Consider the following 23,838-nt stretch of genomic DNA (forward strand, 5'->3'; position numbering starts at 1 on the left):
ACGTGAGTTTCATCCAATCAAATCTCTCGACCGCGATACGCTCGGCCGCGTCGCGTTTTAGTCGCTGTAGCTACGCGCTAGGCAAGACAAGCAGTATGGCGGAAGAAGAGAGTGAATTTGAGTTAGAAGGTTTTAAAAAAGAATTGAAGAGTTTATTTGTCAGTAGTTCAAGTGAAGAATACGGACTTCAAAGCAAGTTATATTGTGTACGGTTCTGTAAGGTAAAGCAAAGTATTGGAATTACACCTGGGGGAGAGAGAGGAAAATACTTGTTTTCCCCAGTACAGACTCGTACTAGCTAACGGTAGCTAGCTAGCTAGAGCTCCTTTCTCTAATCTATGCTAAGGCTAACTAGCCAACCAACCTATTCCCCTCCCCCCTCAAACAGACCGATAACAACCCGTAAATGGCTAGCTAACAACCAATAAACCAACCTGTTTTTTCCCCCTGTAATGTCACATATGTTATATCCTAATTCACCCTTTTCAGAATGCATGATAGTAGCTAACTCGCTAGCTACGGGGAAATTCATTGTCAAGTCGTTTTCGGGTAACTTGGCTAACAAGCAAGCTATCTTCAGTTCCCACTTTAGCTAGTTAGTTTAGCTGCTAGTTTACCAACAGTAGATTCGGGAACGTGTTTAAGACCTCTAGTGGAATTCAATGTCTGCCCTTTCATTTTTTGAAGTTGTTTTTACAGTTTGTCAGATTGAAGCGTTAACGTTGTGTCTAGTTAGTCTGACTATGGCCTAGTTTGGTAATAATGTAGCTAGCTACAGTGTCTAGTTAGTCTGACTATGGCCTAGTTTGGTAATAATGTAGCTAGCTACAGTGTCTAGTTAGTCTGACTATGGCCTAGTTTGGTAATAATGTAGCTAGCTACAGTGTCTAGTTAGTCTGACTATGGCCTAGTTTGGTAATAATGTAGCTAGCTACAGTGTCTAGTTAGTCTGACTATGGCCTAGTTTGGTAATAATGTAGCTAGCTACAGTGTCTAGTTAGTCTGACTATGGCCTAGTTTGGTAATAATGTAGCTAGCTACAGTGTCTAGTTAGTCTGACTATGGCCTAGTTTGGTAATAATGTAGCTAGCTACTGTGTCTAGTTAGTCTGACTATGGCCTAGTTTGGTAATAATGTAGCTAGCTACAGTGTCTAGTTAGTCTGACTATGGCCTAGTTTGGTAATAATGTAGCTTGCGAAGTATTGAGTTGCTACTGAATAAGTTGAGATGGTGATACAGTGAAAAGGGACAAGAATTGTTTTTAATTGGGCCCATCCAACGTCTTGGTATGGTTTCCCTATCCACTGTCTTTATTTTTCCTCCCCCCCTATCCTACCTGTATCCCCCCTATCGTACCTGTATCCCCCCCTATCCTACCTGTATCCCCCCCTATCCTACCTGTATCCCCCCCTTTCCTACCTGTATCCCCCCCTTTCCTACCTGTATCCCTCCTCCCCTATCCTACCTGTATCCCTCCCCTATCCTACCTGTATCCCTCCCCTTTCCTACCTGTATCCTTTCCCTCTCTCCTCCCTCTGCTCCCTTTCCCTGTAGTTGGTGGAGGTGTATTCAGGACGATGGCAGGTACCCTTGCCACAGCTGCGGGTGCTCCAGACTGCTCTATGTTCCTTTGTCCAAGCCTCGGCCTGCTTCCCGTCTGACTGTGAACATGTATGCTACACACTGAGTAGCCTTGCCCTGTAAGTATGAGTGTTGTTTACCTGCTCCTTGGGGTACATAGTGTCCTGTCACCCCCAGTCTATCTCCAGAATGAGTGTTGTTTACCTGCTCCTTGGGGTACATAGTGTCCTGTCACCCCCAGTCTATCTCCAGAATGAGTGTTGTTTACCTGCTCCTTGGGGTACATAGTGTCCTGTCACCCCCAGTCTATCTCCAGAATGAGTGTTGTTTACCTGCTCCTTGGGGTACATAGTGTCCTGTCACCCCCAGTCTATCTCCAGTATGAGTGTTGTTTACCTGCTCCTTGGGGTACATAGACTGGGGGTGACAGGACAATATCTCCAGTACGAGTGTTGTTTACCTGCTCCTTGGGGTACATAGACTGGGGGTGACAGGACAATATCTCCAGTACGAGTGTTGTTTACCTGCTCCTTGGGGTACATAGACTGGGGGTGACAGGACAATATCTCCAGTACGAGTGTTGTTTACCTGCTCCTTGGGGTACATAGACTGGGGGTGACAGGACAATATCTCCAGTACGAGTGTTGTTTACCTGCTCCTTGGGGTACATAGACTGGGGGTGACAGGACAATATCTCCAGAATGAGTGTTGTTTACCTGCTCCTTGGGGTACATAGACTGGGGGTGACAGGACAATATCTCCAGTACGAGTGTTGTTTACCTGCTCCTTGGGGTACATAGACTGGGGGTGACAGGACAATATCTCCAGTACGAGTGTTGTTTACCTGCTCCTTGGGGTACATAGACTGGGGGTGACAGGACAATATCTCCAGTACGAGTGTTGTTTACCTGCTCCTTGGGGTACATAGACTGGGGGTGACAGGACAATATCTCCAGTACGAGTGTTGTTTAGCTGCTCCTTGGGGTACATAGACTGGGGGTGACAGGACAATATCTCCAGTACGAGTGTTGTTTACCTGCTCCTTGGGGTACATAGACTGGGGGTGACAGGACAATATCTCCAGTACGAGTGTTGTTTACCTGCTCCTTGGGGTACATAGACTGGGGGTGACAGGACAATATCTCCAGTACGAGTGTTGTTTACCTGCTCCTTGGAGTCCATAGTCCTGTCACCCCCAGTCTCCATCTCCAGTATGACTGTTGTTTAGCTGCTCCTTGGAGTCCATAGTCCAGTCACCCCCAGTCTCCATCTCCAGTATGAGTGTTGTTTTCTAGGGTGACTCTGCCCCTTTCAGCCTTGTTATTCCGTCCCTGTTGTTAAATTTATTAAAGGAGGTATGAGGCTTAAACAGTCCTCTCCCCCACACCCCTCCCCTTTCTCTCCCCCACACCCCTCCCCTTTCTCTCCCCCACACCCCTCCCCTTTCTCTCCCCCACACCCCTCCCCTTTCTCTCCCCCACACCCCTCCCCTTTCTCTCCCCCACACCCCTCCCCTTTCTCTCCCCCACACCCCTCCCCTTTCTCTCCCCCCCACCTCACCCCTTTCTCTCCCCCCACCTCACCCCTTTCTCTCCCCCACCTCACCCCTTTCTCTCCCCCACCTCACCCCTTTCTCTCCCCCACCTCACCCCTTTCTCTCCCCCACCTCACCCCTTTCTCCCCCCCTCCCCTTTCTCTCCCCCACCCCTTTCTCTCCCCCACCCCTTTCTCTCCCCCCACCCCTTTCTCTCCCCCTCCCCTTTCTCTCCCCCTCCCCTTTCTCTCCCCCTCTCCCCCACCCCTTTCTCTCCCCCACCCCTTTCTCCCCCCCCTCCCCTTTCTCTCCCCCTCTCCCCCACCCCTTTCTCCCCCCCTCCCCTTTCTCCCCCCCTCTTCCCCCACCCCTTTCTCCCCCCTCCCCTTTCTCCCCCCTCTTCCCCCACCCCTTTCTCTCCCCCACCCCTTTCTCTCCCCCTCTCCCCTCCCCTTTCTCTCCCCCACCTCACCCCCTTTCTCCCCCCCCTCCCCTTTCTCTCCCCCACCTCACCCCTTTCTCCCCCCCCTCCCCTTTCTGTCTCCACAGGAGTGCTTTTGAGCTCTTGCTGTTTTTGAACAGAAATAAGATCCTGCAGGATCCCTTGAAAACAATCCTTGATTCGTTCCAGGTGAGTTGTCTTAACAACCCCTTGCTTCCTAGCCTGGTTCCATATCTGTTTGTGCTGTCTTGCCAGCTCCTATGGTTGTTGTCATGTCAACAAGACGACACAAAGAGGCTGTGTTGACTCAGCTGACCAATCAGATCATATCCGTTTGAATCAGCTGACCAATCAGATCATATCCATTTCTCACTGCTTTATGGAATGCAAGATGGCACGTAAGATCTTGGACCAGGCTAACCTCTTCCTCCTTTTTTCAGGAATGTTTTTCCCAGCTGGAGAGACACCAGAACATCCACCTGCTGCAGGTGGGACAGATCATCAGAGAGAAGGGACCGTGGACCAACCCCATACTGCAGGCCATCCTGAAGGACTCACAACTGCCCCGGGATGAAGGTGAGAGTCTGGGAGAGAATGCGGGATGAGAGGGAAGGGCCATGGACCAACTTCTACATACTCATCCATGTACCATGTTGTATTACTGACTAGAAATCTGTCCTGTAAATATCTGCTCTGGAGTCGTCTATCTATAATGACAGGAGTCCATTAACTAGAGGTTCCTCTCTCTGTGGATTTAATATTTACTACTGTTACACTCCTTTCTCTTTCTTTCTTTCCCCCAAATATCGAGCACTATTTGGGATGCAACATTGACCCTTGACCTGTCTCTCTCCACAGTGGACCGGTTACTAGGCTCAGAGGTGCAACATTGACCCTTGACCTGTCTCTCTCCACAGTGGACCGGTACCTAGGCTCAGAGGTGCAACATTGACCCTTGACCTGTCTCTCTCCACAGTGGACCGGTACCTAGGCTCAGAGGTGCAACATTGACCCTTGACCTGTCTCTCTCCACAGTGGACCGGTTACTAGGCTCAGAGGTGCAACATTGACCCTTGACCTGTCTCTCTCCACAGTGGACCGGTTACTAGGCTCAGAGGTGCAACATTGACCCTTGACCTGTCTCTCTCCACAGTGGACCGGTACCTAGGCTCAGAGGTGCAACATTGACCCTTGACCTGTCTCTCTCCACAGTGGACCGGTACCTAGGCTCAGAGGTGCAACATTGACCCTTGACCTGTCTCTCTCCACAGTGGACCGGTACCTAGGCTCAGAGGTGCAACATTGACCCTTGACCTGTCTCTCTCCACAGTGGACCGGTACCTAGGCTCAGAGGTGCCAGTGTTCTTTGAACTGCGTGTTCGTTACCTGCTGTCCAGTGAGATGTTCACCGAGGCGGTGGTCTTGGCTAAGACCTGCTCTCAGCACCCTGTTGCCGGGCGACACCTGTTCTTCCGACAGGCCTACCTCACCTGCCTGTTGAAGGCATCGCTCCCTCGCCATATGCACGAAGAGGTGAGGTGAACAAACTTCGGTTATTAGGATTCCTGGGTTCTGGATAATAGCATCTGCTATATGACTTAAACATAACATGTTGGGAATGGGGGGGGCTAATGACTGCTCGGGATAATTACTGGGATGTAGAGATCCACAGTGGAGATGAGAGGATGGACTGATATGATAGCTGGGATCCACAGTGGAGATGAGAGGATGGACTGATATGATAGCTGGGATCCACAGTGGAGATGTGAGGATGGACTGATATGATAGCTGGGATGTAGAGATGAGAGGATGGACTGATATGATAGCTGGGATCTACAGTAGAGATGAGAGGATGGACTGATATGATAGCTGGGATCTACAGTAGAGATGAGAGGATGGACTGATATGCTAGATGGGATGTAGAGATGAGAGGATGGACTGATATGCTAGATGGGATGTAGAGATGAGAGGATGGACTGATATGCTAGATGGGATGTAGAGATGAGAGGATGGACTGATATGCTGGCTGGGATGTAGAGATGAGAGGATGGACTGATATGCTGGCTGGGATGTAGAGATGAGAGGATGGACTGATATGCTGGCTGGGATGTAGAGATGAGAGGATGGACTGATATGCTGGCTGGGATGTAGAGATGAGAGGATGGACTGATATGCTGGCTGGGATGTAGAGATGAGAGGATGGACTGATATGCTGGCTGGGATGTAGAGATGAGAGGATGGACTGATATGCTGGCTGGGATGTAGAGATGAGAGGATGGACTGATATGCTGGCTGGGATGTAGAGATGAGAGGATGGACTGATGCTAGCTGGAATCTACAGTAGAGATGAGAGGATGGACTGATATGCTAGCTGGGATCTACAGTAGAGATGAGAGGATGGACTGATATGCTAGCTGGGATGTAGAGATGGGAGGATGGACTGATATGCTAGCTGGGATCTACAGTAGAGATGAGAGGATGGACTGATATGCTAGCTGGGATGTAGAGATGGGAGGATGGACTGATATGCTAGCTGGGATCTACAGTAGAGATGAGAGGATGGACTGATATGCTAGATGGGATGTAGAGATGAGAGGATGGACTGATGCTAGCTGGAATCTACAGTAGAGATGAGAGGATGGACTGATATGCTAGCTGGGATCTACAGTAGAGATGAGAGGATGGACTGATATGCTAGCTGGGATGTAGAGATGAGAGGATGGACTGATATGCTAGATGGGATGTAGAGATGAGAGGATGGACTGATATGCTGGCTGGGATGTAGAGATGGGAGGATGGACTGATATGCTAGCTGGGATCTACAGTAGAGATGAGAGGATGGACTGATATGCTAGCTGGGATCTACAGTAGAGATGAGAGGATGGACTGATATGCTAGCTGGGATGTAGAGATGAGAGGATGGACTGATATGCTAGATGGGATGTAGAGATGAGAGGATGGACTGATATGCTGGCTGGGATGTAGAGATGAGAGGATGGACTGATATGCTGGCTGGGATGTAGAGATGAGAGGATGGACTGATATGCTGGCTGGGATGTAGAGATGAGAGGATGGACTGATATGCTAGCTGGAATCTACAGTAGAGATGAGAGGATGGACTGATATGCTAGCTGGGATCTACAGTAGAGATGAGAGGATGGACTGATATGCTAGCTGGGATGTAGAGATGGGAGGATGGACTGATATGCTAGATGGGATCTACAGTAGAGATGAGAGGATGGACTGATATGCTAGCTGGGATCTACAGTAGAGATGAGAGGATGGACTGATATGCTAGCTGGGATGTAGAGATGAGAGGATGGACTGATATGCTAGATGGGATGTAGAGATGAGAGGATGGACTGATATGCTGGCTGGGATGTAGAGATGAGAGGATGGACTGATATGCTGGCTGGGATGTAGAGATGAGAGGACGGACTGATATGCTGGCTGGGATGTAGAGATGAGAGGATGGACTGATATGCTGGCTGGGATCTACAGTAGAGATGGGAGGATGGACTGATATGCTAGCTGGGATGTAGAGATGAGAGGATGGACTGATATGCTAGATGGGATCTACAGTAGAGATGAGAGGATGGACTGAAATGCTAGCTGGGATCTACAGTAGAGATGAGAGGATGGACTGATATGCTAGATGGGATGTAGAGATGAGAGGATGGACTGATATGCTAGCTGGGATCTACAGTAGAGATGAGAGGATGGACTGATATGCTAGATGGGATGTAGAGATGAGAGGATGGACTGATATGCTAGATGGGATGTAGAGATGAGGATGGACTGATATGCTAGCTGGGATCTACAGTAGAGATGAGAGGATGGACTGATATGCTAGCTGGGATCTACAGTAGAGATGAGAGGATGGACTGATATGCTAGATGGGATGTAGAGATGAGAGGATGGACTGATTTGCTAGATGGGATGTAGAGATGAGGATGGACTGATATGCTAGATGGGATCTACAGTAGAGTTGAGAGGATGGACTGATATGCTAGCTGGGATCTACTGTAGAGATATGCTAGCTGGGATCTACAGTAGAGATGAGAGGATGGACTGATATGCTAGCTGGGATCTACAGTAGAGATGAGAGGATGGACTGATATGCTAGCTGGGATCTACAGTAGAGATGAGAGGATGGACTGATATGCTAGATGGGATGTAGAGATGAGAGGATGGACTGATATGCTAGCTGGGATCTACTGTAGAGATGAGAGGATGGACTGATATGCTAGCTGGGATCTACAGTAGAGATGAGAGGATGGACTGATATGCTAGCTGGGATCTACAGTAGAGATGAGAGGATAAGGTTTTGGCAAAGATGATGTGTTTTGTACAAGAGCACTAAGTCATTCCTAAATGTGTTTGTTGCAGTCCATATTTGGAGTTGCTTCCTTTCCCCCTTGTTTGGAAGGTTTAGTCGGTCACGTATGGGGGTGGGTGGGATTGCTGACTACAGGTAGAAGACAATAGTGATTTCTGCTAGCCTGCTAGAAGGAGATATTTGACCAGTACTCCCATTTTCCTTTTATCATCTGTTTACCTCTTAGTTTTGGGTGATGTCATTAGGAATCTAGTAGTGATGTCATTAGGAATCTAGTAGTGATGTCATTAGGAATCTAGTAGTGATGTCATTAGGAATCTAGCAGTGATGTCATTAGGAATCTAGCAGTGATGTCATTAGGAATCTAGCAGTGATGTCATTAGGAATCTAGCAGTGATGTCATTAGGAATCTAGCAGTGATGTCATTAGGAATCTAGCAGTGATGTCATTAGGAATCTAGCAGTGATGTCATTAGGAATCTAGTAGTGATGTCATTAGGAATCTAGCAGTGATGTCATTAGGAATCTAGCAGTGATGTCATTAGGAATCTAGCAGTGATGTCATTAGGAATCTAGCAGTGATGTCATTAGGAATCTAGCAGTGATGTCATTAGGAATCTAGCAGTGATGTCATTAGGAATCTAGCAGTGATGTCATTAGGAATCTAGCAGTGATGTCATTAGGAATCTAGCAGTGATGTCATTAGGAATCTAGCAGTGATGTCATTAGGAATCTAGCAGTGATGTCATTAGGAATCTAGCAGTGATGTAGTGGGGAGAATTTAGCTAATGTAGCGGGGAGAATTTAGCTGATGTAGCGGGGAGAATTTAGCTGATGTAGCAGGGAGAATTTAGCTGATGTAGCGGGGAGAATTTAGCTGATGTAGCGGGGAGAATTTAGCTGATGTAGCGGGGAGAATTTAGCTGATGTAGCGGGGAGAATTTAGCTGATGTAGCGGGGAGAATTTAGCTGATGTAGCGGGGAGAATTTAGCTGATGTAGCGGGGAGAATTTAGCTGATGTAGCGGGGAGAATTTAGCTGATGTAGCGGGGAGAATTTAGCTGAAAGTAACGCTCCCCTAACGGTATAGCCCTGCGTTCGCCCTCCACTACATCACTGGGATCTACCGTATAAATGCTTGAATGATGTCACCATTTCTTCTTCTTCTCTCTCTCTACCTGTAGATGTCTGACATCGACGGTAAGGACGCTGTGGATATCGTGTGTAACACAGAGAGTGAGGAGAGCGACGAGACGCTCCTGGCCCTCTGCACAGCCTTCCTCTCTCAGCAGCTACACCGGGGAGACCTGTACTGCATGTGGTGAGCCTCGTCACTGTCTATACACATCATACTGGTCTGTGTTCTACATCGGGGGGGACGTGTGTATGGTACCGGTCTGTGTTCTACATCAGGGGACGTGCGTATGGTACCGGTCTGTGTTCTACATCAGGGGACGTGCGTATGGTACCGGTCTGTGTTCTACATCAGGGGACGTGTGTATCGTACCGGTCTGTGTTCTACAGGGGGGGACGTGTGTATCGTACCGGTCTGTGTTCTACAGGGGGGGACGTGTGAATGGTACCGGTCTGTGTTCTACATCAGGGGACGTGCGTATGGTACCGGTCTGTGTTCTACATCGGGGGACGTGCGTATGGTACCGGTCTGTGTTCTACAGGGGGGGGGCGTGCGTATCGACCGGTCTGTGTTCTACAGGGGGGGACGTATGTATCGTACCGGTCTGTGTTCTACAGGGGGGACGTGTGTATCGTACCGGTCTGTGTTCTACAGGGGGGACGTGTGGCCACTGCGTCATCTGTGTTCTACATCAGGGGGGACGAGTGGCCACTGCGTCATCTGTGTTCTACATCAGGGGGGGACGTGTGGCCACTGCGTCGTCTGCTTTACAGTTTGGCCCGGGGGTAGAACGTCCATTGTAAATAAGAATTTGTTCTTAACTGACTTGCCTTGTTAAAATAAAGGTTAAATAAATAAATAGTGCAAAATATTTATCCTGCTTGTTCTTTGGCGTTTGGGGTTTTCTGGGCCTGGTTACCGTTCAGCACCTGGTGATAACTGTTATCACCAGGTGCTATAGACAACATTTGATTGATCTTGGACCACTTCCTACTCCCCCTGTTGGGATCTGATTTACAAACCCAGGTTTTTAATTGAGTCAGCTAATGAATAAACTGACTTAAAAAAACAAATCCCAGTAATAATTAACGTTTTTATTAATGAAGTGGATTTTTTAAATAATTTTGTTATTGAATCTCTTCCTCTTCCAGGGATTTGGTGTTCATATGGAGTCGACTCCGCCTGCGGGTCAACCCTTCCAAACAGGCCTTCCTGGAAGAGAGTCATCGGTTGCTGCTGTCTGCCACCAACATCAGATCCATATTCTCTTTCATTAGAGTGATCCTTGCAGAGGTGAGCCAGGAACTCCTGTGATGGTTGATTTTAGTGCTGAAATTCCAGCTGCCATTTTTGTTTGTTCAGATGTAATGGAGTTGTTGTGGTAGAGGTACCTCTGCTCAGGTGGCTTGGCTTAGGTCAGCGTTCTTCAGATGCTTGTTGAGGATTACTGTGCCGACTAGAGAGAAGAATAGAAGCCATGGCTTCATTTCTTATTTTCAATGATGGCCTAGGAACAGTGGGTTAACTGCCTGTTCAGGGGCAGAACGACAGATTTGTACCTTGTCAGTTCAGGGATTTGAACTTGCAACCTTCCGGTTAGTCCAACGCCCTAACCACTAGGCTACGCTGCCGCCCCAAAATGATTGGCACCCTTGCTGGAGTTTTCTAAACGGCACTTGGATTGCAACCTGGTGCTTTGGGTCAGATCAAATCAAATCAAATTTTATCACCTGTAAATAGAGCTCTTTGTCCACGCAGACCAGTGGTGGGTTTGGTGTCCAAATCAGGATGTATGAGCAGAGAATAACCCCATTACCTACTGTGGAATATGGTGCTGGATCTTAAATCAGGATGTATGAGCAGAGAATAACCCCATTACCTACTGTGGAATATGGTGCTGGATCTTAAATCAGGATGTATGAGCAGAGAATAACCCCATTACCTACTGTGGAATATGGTGCTGGATCTTAAATCAGGATGTATGAGCAGAGAATAACCCCATTACCTACTGTGGAATATGGTGCTGGATCTTAAATCAGGATGTATGAGCAGAGAATAACCCCATTACCTACTGTGGAATATGGTGCTGGATCTTAAATCAGGATGTATGAGCAGAGAATAACCCCATTACCTACTGTGGAATATGGTGCTGGATCTTAAATCAGGATGTATGAGCAGAGAATAACCCCATTACCTACTGTGGAATATGGTGCTGGATCTTTGATGTCATGGGGCTGTTCTGCTTCCGCTGGTCCCGGGGCTCCGGAAGCTTCCGCTGGTCCCGGGGCTCCGGATGCTTCCGCTGGTCCTGGGGCTCCGGATGCTTCCGCTGGTCCCGGGGCTCCGGATGCTTCCGCTGGTCCCGGGGCTCCGGATGCTTCCGCTGGTCCCGGGGCTCCGGATGCTTCCGCTGGTCCCGGGGCTCCGGATGCTTCCGCTGGTCCCGGGGCTCCGGATGCTTCCGCTGGTCCTGGGGCTCCGGATGCTTCCGCTGGTCCTGGACCTGACTGTGTGCCAAAAAATATATATATAAATATATGTTTTTGTACAGCAGGGTAATTCACTGACCCCCTTCTGTTCTATTTCTGTTCTGCTCTCCCAGCTGGGAAAGGATGGTCTCCAGTTCTGTGTGGAGCTCTGCACCCACGCCCTCCAGACAAACCCCTGCGACGCCGCCACCAAGTCCCTCATCTACAAGACGGTAGCCTACCTCCTCCCCAACGACCTGGAGGTCTGCCGGGCCTGCGCCCTCCTCGTCTTCTTCCTGGAACGCACCGTGGAGGCCTACAAAACGGTGTTCCTCCTCTACACGCACCCCGACCAGGAGTACCACGTCGAAGCCGGTCCCATCGGGAACCACATCCGCTTTGAGATCCTCCAGACCTTGAAGAGAGGTCTCTACTTCGATCCAGAGTTCTGGAACCTTTTGAATCTCCGGACCAACTGCCTGAAGCTGATGAGCGAGAAGAAGGCGGCGTTGGCACGGATGATGATGGAGGATGATGGGTGGGTGTCCAACTACTGCAGCACCGCCACCAAAGAGCCCTGTTGCAGCTGGAGCGCTGACCTGTCGGAGCGTGTGCAGCCTAAACATGTAGAGACTAAACCAGCACAGAAACACGTTCAGATTAAACCCTTTCACCAGGTAACAGCGCCCAAAAGGCGGTTCCAAAAAGAAGAGAAGAATCACGTCTCGACGGCGCCGGTGGCAGCCAAACGTGTCAAAGCTCAAAGGTTGGAAAGAACCTCTGTTGTCGAGTCGCAGCAGCTGCCTGTTAATCATGTGACGCCGGCGATGGCGAAAGCTAAGACTGAGAAGCTGGCTGAACCCCCTGTTGTCGAGGAACAACCTGTAATAAAAAGAAGAGGGAGGAAGCCTGGGCCGAAGCCGGGACCGCGGTCATCTGTCAAAACAACAGAGCCCTCAGCCGAGACCACCTCTGTCAGACGGTCCTTCAGACAACTGGACATGGCGCAGGAGAACCTGGCCAGGCAAGTCGGTCACAGACCACATAGGCACATGACCAGACTCTCTGAGAAGAAACCTCCCAAACGGAGGGGTAGGAAACCCCGGTGGCTCCTGGAGGGTACGTTCCAGGCTGAGAACAGTGCTCCCCGGAAGGGTCGCCGCCCGGGGAGGAAACCTCCACAGCAGAAGACCCAGCAGACACCAGTGGACAAGACCAATAAGACCTCTCGGTCTGGTGCCGCTGTCAAGGAAAGCACAACCAAACAAAAGAATGCCGTGACCTCACAAAATAAAATGGCGGCCGCTCGTCTAACAGCTCCGAGGGAACAGGAAGTTAATCGTCAGAAGGAGTTTCCTGCTACTAACCACCTACCAGCAGTATCTCCTGCTCATGACTCCAAGCTGGAGGTCTCCCTACCTGACAACGAAGTATTTGGGTTCTTCCATGAGGATTATCTCAGTAGGCAAGGACTGGTGACTCTAAACTGTGATAAATCTAAGGCACCAATCCAGGCACAGTATCGGGTGAAGGATCGACTCGGAGAGGTGTTTCTCCTTTCCGCTCAGGACGCCAGTCTCTTCATACAGCAGTTGCACAACTACGCCCAGACGCCTAAGGCGGAAGGTGTCACGTTGAACGCTGAAACCTGTTTGTTGAAAGCGACGGATGTCCGTCCCTCCCTAAACCAAAGTTGTCTGCCGGTGCCATGTGACGCTTCGAGGGTATTTTACCAGACGTCTGCAGTGGAAATGGAAGTTGAGGTCACCTCACAAACTGTGACTGCGACTGACATGACTTTCACACCACAAGGTGGCGCTATCGAACACATCGAAAGTCCCAAGAATGAGGACGGATTCTCTACCGATGCTCAGCAAACATGTATTCCATCTGTTCTCTCAGTGAATGTAATTGTTCCTAATAACACAAGAAGAAGAACAAATACATATGTAACTAATGTTCCAAGAGAACCAACGGAAGTTACGAATGTTCCAAAAAAGCAAACTGCTTCTGAAGTCGGGGAGATTCTAGAATCGTCCAGGAAGTCCGAAGTTACCGACATTCTGAAAGAGGCTATGGATATAGCAAACATTGGTGTGGATGAAGCAATGGTGGGGGACGGTGACACTGGCAGCGTCCCTGGAAAGGAAACTCGGGAGCTTGTTGTTCTTACTCCTTTCTGCTGGCTGGCTAATACCTCAATGGATGCGTTTGCTAGAGAGTTTGAAAAGTTTGCCAAGGGTCCGGATTCCGATGTTGTCGCAAAGCAGCAGTCGGTGACACCACAGACCACAGATGGTGTCTCGCGCAAAACGTTGGAGACGACATCGTCAACGGTGACACCACAGACCACAGATGGTGTCCTCTCCAAGGTTTTGTACGAGACACTGTCAACGTCTCCAAAAGTCATCCCTACGGCCGTCACAGACCCAGTGGTCCTTGAGGACACTTCAAAAATAACCAAAGTCACCCCACAGAACACTACAGACATCCAGGAAAACATGGACACTCGACACACCCAACAGGACATTAAAGGTACCTCACAAAACACGGAGCCGGAGGATATCCCAACGGCCGCTGAGAGCTTCCCACGGCTCACTGATGAGACCCGGCAGCTTGAACACCCTCTGAAAGGCACTGTGGGTACTCCAGAGTTCCCTGTGGACTCGACACAGGACAATGACACCCCTCAGTTCACTGAAGACCCCCCACAGAATACACAGGACATAAGACAACTCACAGAGGACACCCTGAAAGTCACTTTCACTGAGGTCACCCCACAGGCTACTGAGGACCGCACAAAAGCCACTGTGGATACTCCAGAGGCTGTGGACACACTACCACAGAACATAGAGGAGGACAGCCGGAAAGTTACTGTCGACAGCCAGGAAGTTACTGTCGACAGCCAGGAAGTTACTGTCGACAGCCAGGAAGTTACTGTCGACAGCCAGGAAGTTACTGTCGACAGCCAGGAAGTTACTGTCGACAGCCAGGAAGTTACTGTCGACAGCCAGGAAGTTACTGTCGACAGCCAGGAAGTTACTGTCGACAGCCGGAAAGTTACTGTCGACAGCCGGAAAGTTACTGTCGACAGCCGGAAAGTTACTGTCGACAGCCGGGAAGTTACTGTAGATACCTCTGAGCACATTGAGGACGCCCTACAAATACTAAACACTGCAGACACCCTACAGCTCACAGTGGATGCCCCAATGGTCTCTGAAGAGCTCACCAAGGACACATGTGGTGCCACACAGAACAATGGGGACACGCCACAGCTCCATGAGGACACACCGGTCACTGAGGACACCCTAAGAGTCCCTGAAGAGACGTCACAGGAACCCAAAGACACCTCAAAAGTCAGCAGAGATACCCCGATGGTCTCTGAGGACACCCTTAAAGTACATGTGGATACTCAAAAGGTCCCAGAGGACACCCCACAGAACATACAAGTCAATGAAGACACCTCAATGGTTACTGAAGACACCCCACAGAACATACAAGTCAATGAAGACACCTCAATGGTTACTGAAGACACCCCACAGGACACACAGTACAATTCACTGGTCAACCCGAAAGTCACTGAAAGTGCTCACACTCCAAAGGTCACCCCAAGAGTCCCTGAAGACACGTCACAGGACTCCGAAGACCCCTCAAAAGTCACTGAAAACTCTCCACAGAAAACACAGGACACCCCAACTGTCTCTGGGGATATCAGACAAACTCCTGGAGATGGCACCCTACAGGAAAATGAGAACAGCCCACTGGCATATCGCTGTAGTCTCTGCAACAAAGTTTTCAAAGGCAAACGTGTTATAGCCCACGCCATGTACCACTTCCGCAGGGACCAATGTATGTTCTGCAGGATGCTGTTCAAAAACGACCTGCTCGCTATGATGCATCTGTCCCAGCACATCGACAAGTTGAAAAAAGGAAACCTACCGCCTGATATTGAGGAGGTCCGTGAGAACTGTAAAGCTGGGATGTCAGACACGCCTGGACGCTCAACGCAGAGGGGGAGACGGGGACGCAAGAGGATCCCTGTGAACTCCACAGAGTCAACACCTCCGGATTACAGGAAGCTACGGTCCACCAATAGGATCTCCTCTGTAAACTCCTCGGAGTCAACTCCACCGGATCGCAGGAAGCTACGGTCTAACCCTAATCTACTGTCGACCAATAGGCTCTCAACTGACTCTCAACCTTCACCAGATACTAAACTCGCAACAGAAGAGTCTGAAGGCAAGCAGTCGACACAGAGGGTCAATGGGCAGAGGGGCAGAAGACGAGTTAAGGTTGAAGGAACTGAGGGTGATGGTGATACTCAGGCAGAGGAACAAGAAAAGATCAGTAGGAGGCAAGAGGAGGAGCACTCGGCTCTGGAACAGAGGGAAGAACCCGTGGAGATCTCGACTTCTCTGGCCAAGACATCGACAGGTGAACAAGGGGGAACCTGCTCCTCTCCTCTGACAAAGTTTTTGGAAGAAGAGGAGAATCCCTGTTCCTCGGCAAAGACCATGGAGGACAACACAGAATCTCAGGCTGTATCGGTAACACAGGACAGGCTTTCAGTTTCACCTCTAGAGACTTCAGTTCAGGGTAAGGAGACTCCCGGCATCTGCCCTGTGGAGGGATGCACAGAGATATTCACTGGAAAACGGCGTTCTCTCCTCGGACATATTCTGGACGATCACCGCGGCGACGCCAAACCCTTGGAAACGACGTTCCTTCACGGGAATGGCAAATGCAATATTTGCAAGAAACCCGTTTTGACTTTGCAGCATTACCAGCACCACATTTTATGGCACAAAGGAATTCCCAGGCATCCCTGTCTACATGATGGATGTAAAGCCCGGTTCAGTGCAGCGACAGAAATGAGGAACCACGCGAAGACCCATCAGCCTCTCCTGGCAGTGTGCTGCTTCCCAGGTTGTCGGGAGCGCTTGGCTTGTCTTCCGGAGCTGAACCGCCACGAACAAGAACACTATCGTCTTCCAAAGGAAGGGAAGGATGAATCGGTTTCCTCTACCCTTGTCACCAATACCACCTCTGTTAACGTGATTAAACCGTGTAAGACGAGGAGGAATAAGCTTCAGAAGATGCAGGGTGTTAAGAGACGATGGCCTCTTAGAGAAAAGGAGGGATCTGCAACTGACCTCACTACTACTGTAAAGGTAACCAGGAAGTATGACTTGACCAAGACGTTAAAGAAAACACAGGTGGCAAAGCAACGGCATGTTCATAGAGACAAGGATCCTCGTACTACTGACCCCTCTCCCGTCTCTCTAAAGGTAACAAATACGTTGAGGAAATTGCAGGTTAAGAGGAAACCGTGTGTCGGTAAGAAAATGGACGCTCCAAACACTCCCGTCACCACGTCCAATGAAAAAGCTGAGCGAGCGAGCAAGAAGTTAAAGATGATTCATAAGGTAAAGAAAGCGTGGTCTGTAAAGAGACAGAACGTTAGCGAAGACAATTATACCCCAACTGGTCCAACCACCTCCACCACGATTACCGCCACTGAAAAAGCTACCAAAAAGCTAAAAATCATAAACAAGTTGAAGAAAATGCGAGTTATTAAGAAACTGAACGTTAGCGAAGAAAAAGATACCCAACTGGATCCAGCCACCGACACAAACGTGACAGAAAAGTTACAGAAAACGCAACTTGTAAAGAAACAAAGAGTTATCAAGGAGCCTGTTGGCAAAGAACCCAGGAAGACCTCCAAAAAACCTGTGACGTCAAAGACCTCTGGTCCAGAGAAACATGTTAATGAAGTCACAGAAGTGGTAGGAAGTAAATCAAAGGAAGAAGGTGATAAACCATTGGTGGAACCATCAGACTCAACAGCTAGCAGTGTCTGTGACCAGAAGATGGTTAACGGACACTTAAAGGACCTCACTAAAGAATCGCCAAAATACCAGAGAAGTCTTAAAACAAGTACAGTTTCCAAATCCAAGAAATGTGACTCACGAAACCATAAACCTGCTACTCCCAAACCCCCTACAAATACTCCCAAACCCCCTACAAATACCCCCAAACCCCCTACAAATACCCCCAAACCCCCTACAAATACCCCCAAAACCCCCATCAAGGAGGAAGCGAAAAACTCAACTTTCTTTGGGAAGATTAACAACAGGCCATACATCCGACCTCCACCCACGGCCTACCTAGACGAGAGGTACACCACCATGCCAAAACGCAGGAAAGAGATGTCCTGGACCCCTCGCTTCTCTCCGACGCGCCCGGACCTCGTGGTGGAGGCGTCGGGGACCACGGCGACACCGTCCGTCCGTAGGCAGCGCTGTGCCAAGTGTTTCTTGTCCTTCGACAGTGGAGAAGAGTTGCAGACGCACGTCTCGCTGAAGAAGTGCGCAACCCTTTTCGGCTTCGACTCAGACGAGGACAGTAAGTATAAGATTGTGACTTGTTGTTAACATATTTGTCTACTTCAGGGATTTGATTTCTCGTTGATTGATTGAATAAAAAAATTAAAATAAAGATAGTTAATACAAGGTAATTTAGGAACTGTTTCCGGATGCAGATTTAAGCCTAGAAGTCGTGGATTTAAAAACAATCTCAACGGGGAATCCATCAGAAAGTATTCTTAGTCCCAGACTACCCTTACTTAATATGTGTCTGGTAAACCTCCTCAAAGTGTAGTTGTTTATGTGTCTGGTAAACCTCCTGTAGTAGATTATATGTCTGGTAAACCTCCTGTAGTAGATTGTGTCTGGTAAACCTCCTGTAGTAGATTGTGTCTGGTAAACCTCCTGTAGTAGATTGTGTCTGGTAAACCTCCTGTAGTAGATTGTGTCTGGTAAACCTCCTGTAGTAGATTGTGTCTGGTAAACCTCCTGTAGTAGATTATGTGTCTGGTAAACCTCCTGTAGTAGATTATGTGTCTGGTAAACCTCCTGTAGTAGATTGTGTCTGGTAAACCTCCTGTAGTAGATTGTGTCTGGTAAACCTCCTGTAGTAGATTATGTGTCTGGTAAAAACCTCCTGTAGTAGATTATATGTCTGGTAAAAACCTCCTGTAGTAGATTATGTGTCTGGTAAACCTCCTGTAGTAGATTATGTGTCTGGTAAACCTCCTGTAGTAGATTGTGTGTCTGGTAAACCTCCTGTAGTAGATTATGTATCTGGTAAACCTTCTTGTAGTAGATTATGTATCTGGTAAACCTTCTTGTAGTAGATTATGTGCCTGGTAAACCTCCTGTAGTAGATTATGTGCCTGGTAAACCTCCTGTAGTAGATTATGTGCCTGGTAAACCTCCTGTAGTAGATTGTGTCTGGTAAACCTCCTGTAGTAGATTATAGAAATTATTTTGTGATTTTTATGCTGAAACCTCCAGATGTTGTATGCTGATTTATGGTTTGTGATTTACTATTGTTTCAGATAGCTCGTGAAAGCTGATCGACAAGAGGACATGTTTGGATGTGCTGCTAGGGAAGGGGGGGGGGGGGCTGTTGAACCCCCCTCCGAAACCTGCTAGGAGTGTTGAACCCCTTTCGACCCTGCTACCTTACTGAGGGACGACCAAGGTTTTACATGACTCTATAACATGACTTGCTGGCTAGTCTGGGACAGCCATGCCAGGCCTCCCCTTGTGACTGAGGCTGGCAATCAGAGGCGGCTACAACAGGAGACACCTCTCCACCCTGCTACCCGTTTTATTGAAGAGGATTCTGGGATGTGACTGAGGCTGGCAATCTGAGGCGGCTACAACAGGAGACACCTCTCCACCCTGCTACCCGTTTTATTGAAGAGGATTCTGGGATGTGGCTGAAGTTGGCAATCTGAGGCGGCTACAACAGGAGACACCTCTCCACCCTGCTACCCGTTTTATTGAAGAGGATTCTGGGATGTGACTGAGGCTGGCAATCTGAGGCGGCTACAACAGGAGACACCTCTCCACCCTGCTACCCGTTTTATTGAAGAGGATTCTGGGATGTGGCTGAAGTTGGCAATCTGAGGCGGCTCCAACAGGAGACACCTCTCCACCCTGCTACCCGTTTTATTGAAGAGGATTCTGGGATGTGACTGAGGCTGGCAATCAGAGGCGGCTACAACAGGAGACACCTCTCCATCCTGCTACCCGTTTTATTGAAGAGGATTCTGGGATGTGGCTGGCCCGGTTGGCTTACAGCAGAAGACTGAGAACAGTGAAAGGGTTGTGACCATTCTTCCATGTTCTGTCTCCCATGGTCATAGGAGTGACCTACGACCTTTGAACCCTGACCTCAAATCCAAAGTTCAAGGGGTCTTTTGGGCTGACCGATTTTTTTTCTCGATTTGTCGACCAGGAAGCGTCTCTAAACTAGAGCCTGAAGGACTTATGAGGCGGACACTATGAGACCTGGCCGGATAGTTAATATATTCTTTGTTTTTAATTTGTTTTTGACCTTATTTACTTTGGACTGAAGAAGTGCCTGGAATCCAACCTGCTACTTCCTGCTTCTCTTCTATTGGTCAATGGTCCAGGGGGTTTTTCCTCCCAATTGGCATCTTATTCCCTCTATAGTGCACTACCCTATATGAGCCCTGGTCAAAAGCAGTGTACTATTAAAAGGGAATAATTTGGGCCACGGAGACTTATTGCCGGGGGCCAAGGAATGACTCTTGAAGATGTGAGAACTGATGTTATGCAGGGATGTTAACTATACAAAATGTTCAAATATTTAACACACACTAACAAATTTTATTTTATATCGCTCATCTTTTTGCTATTGCACTTGTCACTTAAACCCAAAACCCTCCCTAGTGAGTTTAACCAGTCAAACTGCCAAGAGGAAAGGGGCTCCAAAACCTCTTCTTTGGATTATATATCTACGACCCACAATGCAACAACGTGTATATTTAGATATCGTGTTGTTAGGCAACCGGTAACTGTCCAAATAAAGGAAACCCTTGAGTAAAATGAGGGGATACAGAAGTTAGTATATATGTGTGGGGTGCCATTTTCTTGGTATGGTCCAGGTCTACTTGTAGAATCTATGTCAAGGTGCATTGAAGCTGTTCTGGCAGCTCGTGGTGACACCTATTTAAGAAATTGATGTAGGTGATTCCTTTATTTTGGCAATTACATGTATTTGATCAAATTTTAACCAGTTATTATGATTTATTTATTTATTTTTTACTATGGATCCTCTGTGACTAAATTCTGTTCATTGAGAGCATGTTCCTGTGATTGGATACTTTTTTTTATAACTCAATATTACTTTATATATTTTTTTCTTCTTGGGGTCCAGCCTCTGACTCACACCAATTGACCCATCACATTTAATTTATTATGCAGTTTATTTTATTAAATCAGTTACCCAATCAAGGCAGGGCCCCGCCCAGTTACCCATGTGGGATGCCCCTGCCGCCTCCTTCTGTCCCCTGTCCGATAATTTGCAGAACGGCAGCAGGCTGTCTAAAACTCATTGACAGCGGGCTCCTGAATCCTCCTGTGGTTGGCGGTTGCAGTAAATAAATATCTCTATCTAATATATATTGTATATAAGTGTCTTGCCCCCCCCCCCCCCCCCCACAGGCCTGGGCCCAGGGGCTTCAGCCCCGGTAAGCCCCTGCATTAACCCGGCCATGTATGTGTAGGGAACAGGTTGCCATTTGAGGACTAAACAACAACCTGTTTGAACATATTAGCCATCAGGACTAAACAACAACAACCTGTTTGAACATATTAGCCATCAGGACTAAACAACAACAACCTGTTTGACCATATTAGCCATCAGGACTAAACAACAACAACAATAACCTGTTTGACCATATTAGCCATCAGGACTAAACAACAACATCAACAACCTGTTTGACCATATTAGCCATCAGGACTAAACAACAACATCAACAACCTGTTTGACCATATTAGCCATCAGGACTAAACAACAACATCAACAACCTGTTTGACCATATTAGCCATCAGGACTAAACAACAACATCAACAACCTGTTTGACCATATTAGCCATCAGGACTAAACAACAACATCAACAACCTGTTTGACCATATTAGCCATCAGGACTAAACAACAACATCAACAACCTGTTTGACCATATTAGCCATCAGGACTAAACAACAACATCAACAACCTGTTTGACCATATTAGCCATTAGGACTAAACAACAACATCAACAACCTGTTTGACCATATTAGCCATCAGGACTAAACAACAACATCAACAACCTGTTTGACCATATTAGCCATCAGGACTAAACAACAACATCAATAACCTGTTTGACCATATTAGCCATCAGGACTAAACAACAACATCAACAACCTGTTTGACCATATTAGCCATCAGGACTAAACAACAACATCAATAACCTGTTTGACCATATTAGCCATCAGGACTAAACAACAACATCAACAACCTGTTTGACCATATTAGCCATCAGGACTAAACAACAACATCAATAACCTGTTTGACCATATTAGCCATCAGGACTAAACAACAACAATGTATGTGACTTTAATCCATATTATAGTTTAATGCACATTTTAAGTTTCATTCTTTGTATATCTGTCTGGGATGAGTTGACGCGATGTCAGTCGGTCTCAACACAACCAGAACTACGCTGTCAGCTGTTGTTCAATGTACGTCCCTGTCCCAAACGGTTCCTTGTGTACTACTTGGGACCAGGGGCCCCATTTGGGTTAACTATAAGGAATAGACCAGGGGCCCCATTTGGGTTAACTATAAGGAATAGGCCATGGGCCCCATTTGGGTTAACTATAAGGAATAGGCCAGGGGCCCCATTTGGGTTAACTATAAGGAATAGGCCAGGGGCCCCATTTGGGTTAACTATAAGGAATAGGCCAGGGGCCCCATTTGGGTTAACTATAAGGAATAGACCAGGGGCCCCATTTGGCTTAACTATAAGGAATAGACCAGGGGCCCATTTGGGTTAACTATAAGGAATAGACCAGGGGCCCATTTGGGTTAACTATAAGGAATAGGCCAGGGGCCCCATTTGGGTTAACTATAAGGAATAGGCCAGGGGCCCCATTTGGGTTAACTATAAGGAATAGGCCAGGGGCCCCATTTGGGTTAACTATAAGGAATAGGCCAGGGTGCTACTTGGGACTCATATTTTATAAAAAGAGGTTAGGAATTTGTTACGTGTATTAATCTGACCCATCTGTCCCCAACCAACAACGCTGCATTCAGAAACCAGTGTATTGATATTGTCTATTGCTCAACACATGGACGAGACTAAACGCTTCTATGAGCTTCTGACATCACTTCCTTTTTTTTTCTTCTTTTAAAAAAAAAGAGAAATAACTATTGTGATGTCAGAAGCTCATAGAAGCGTTTACATTTTTTTTTTTTTTTAATCTATTGTGATGTCAGTGAGGCGGCAGCCCACCGGGCGGTGACTGACTGTTCTACTGAACCCAACAGAACAGTGGCAGCAGGTGTAATGTATTATTCACATGGGGTTTTTCTATTTGGCTCCTGTAAATATGTGACGAGTTCGAATGGCTTATTATTTACTGGGTGTTTTGAAACGGGTTTATATATCATCAAGTTCTTGGTGTAAAATAATAAAAAAACACATGTTATTAAACTGGTATAAGTCGACCGAGTCTTTTATTTATCAAGAGTTACCAGTACATGCATAAGGTGGGGAATGTCAAGGTGTGATGACTGTGGGGTGGGCCCTCTTTTTCTCAATTCATCTTTCATTCATTCCTTGTATCTTCCTCTCCTTGCCTCCCTTCTCAAAAGGCATTGGCTGTGTTTGAGTGGATCGATACCGTAATGTATCGTGGGTAAATTGACTGCTAGTTATTTATGATGCCATGGGGTTTTATGTACATCGGGAACTTAGCTTAGTTTGACGTTTCAGGTGACTGCTAACACACGGACTTGTTTTAACATGCTTATCCCATGGTTCATTTATTTCATTTTGAATTTTTAGGACCCCCTTTTTTTATGTGGATATAAAAACAAAAAATAGATAAAATAGTGAATTTGGTCTTTACTATTTTATGTGGATATAAAAACAAAAAATAGATAAAATAGTGAATTTGGTCTTTACTACTATAGCCCACAGAAACCGATTGAATAACACAAATCACAGAAAAGACAGTCCAATAAATAATAAGGAATAATGTTTAAGGTTTTGAAGTGTCTGTTGTATCTCGGAGATCTAAGAAAGCTCAGGTTATATTAAGTTGTTGGGACACATTTAACCCCTTGTTATTTTTGTTGACACATAACTGCCTCCCTACTTCCATTCATTGGTATGGGTTTACCTTCATGATGCCATCATGAGTCATCTTTCCATAGAGTGGTCTGAACGCTACTAGTTTTGTAGGCCAAACCGTTCAG

The 23,838-nt window shown here is 47.5% G+C and overlaps 1 protein-coding gene across 1 annotated transcript; it reads left to right on the forward strand.

Annotated features, from left to right (window-relative positions):
* The first annotated feature begins 43 nt into the window (after window positions 1-43).
* On the forward strand, window positions 44-23,077 carry LOC109876963 (uncharacterized). Its single transcript, XM_031821614.1, has 9 exons — window positions 44-221; window positions 1,556-1,701; window positions 3,666-3,747; window positions 3,999-4,134; window positions 4,889-5,091; window positions 9,081-9,217; window positions 10,183-10,324; window positions 11,634-17,904; window positions 18,899-23,077. The coding sequence occupies exons 1-9, from the start codon at window positions 96-98 to the stop codon at window positions 18,907-18,909; spliced, it is 7,254 nt and encodes a 2,417-aa protein (XP_031677474.1). The 5' UTR covers window positions 44-95; the 3' UTR covers window positions 18,910-23,077.
* Window positions 23,078-23,838: the final 761 nt, after the last annotated feature.

The sequence above is a fragment of the Oncorhynchus kisutch genome, unplaced genomic scaffold (genome assembly GCF_002021735.2).
Source record: "Oncorhynchus kisutch isolate 150728-3 unplaced genomic scaffold, Okis_V2 scaffold3999, whole genome shotgun sequence".
Taxonomy (NCBI): domain Eukaryota; kingdom Metazoa; phylum Chordata; class Actinopteri; order Salmoniformes; family Salmonidae; genus Oncorhynchus; species Oncorhynchus kisutch.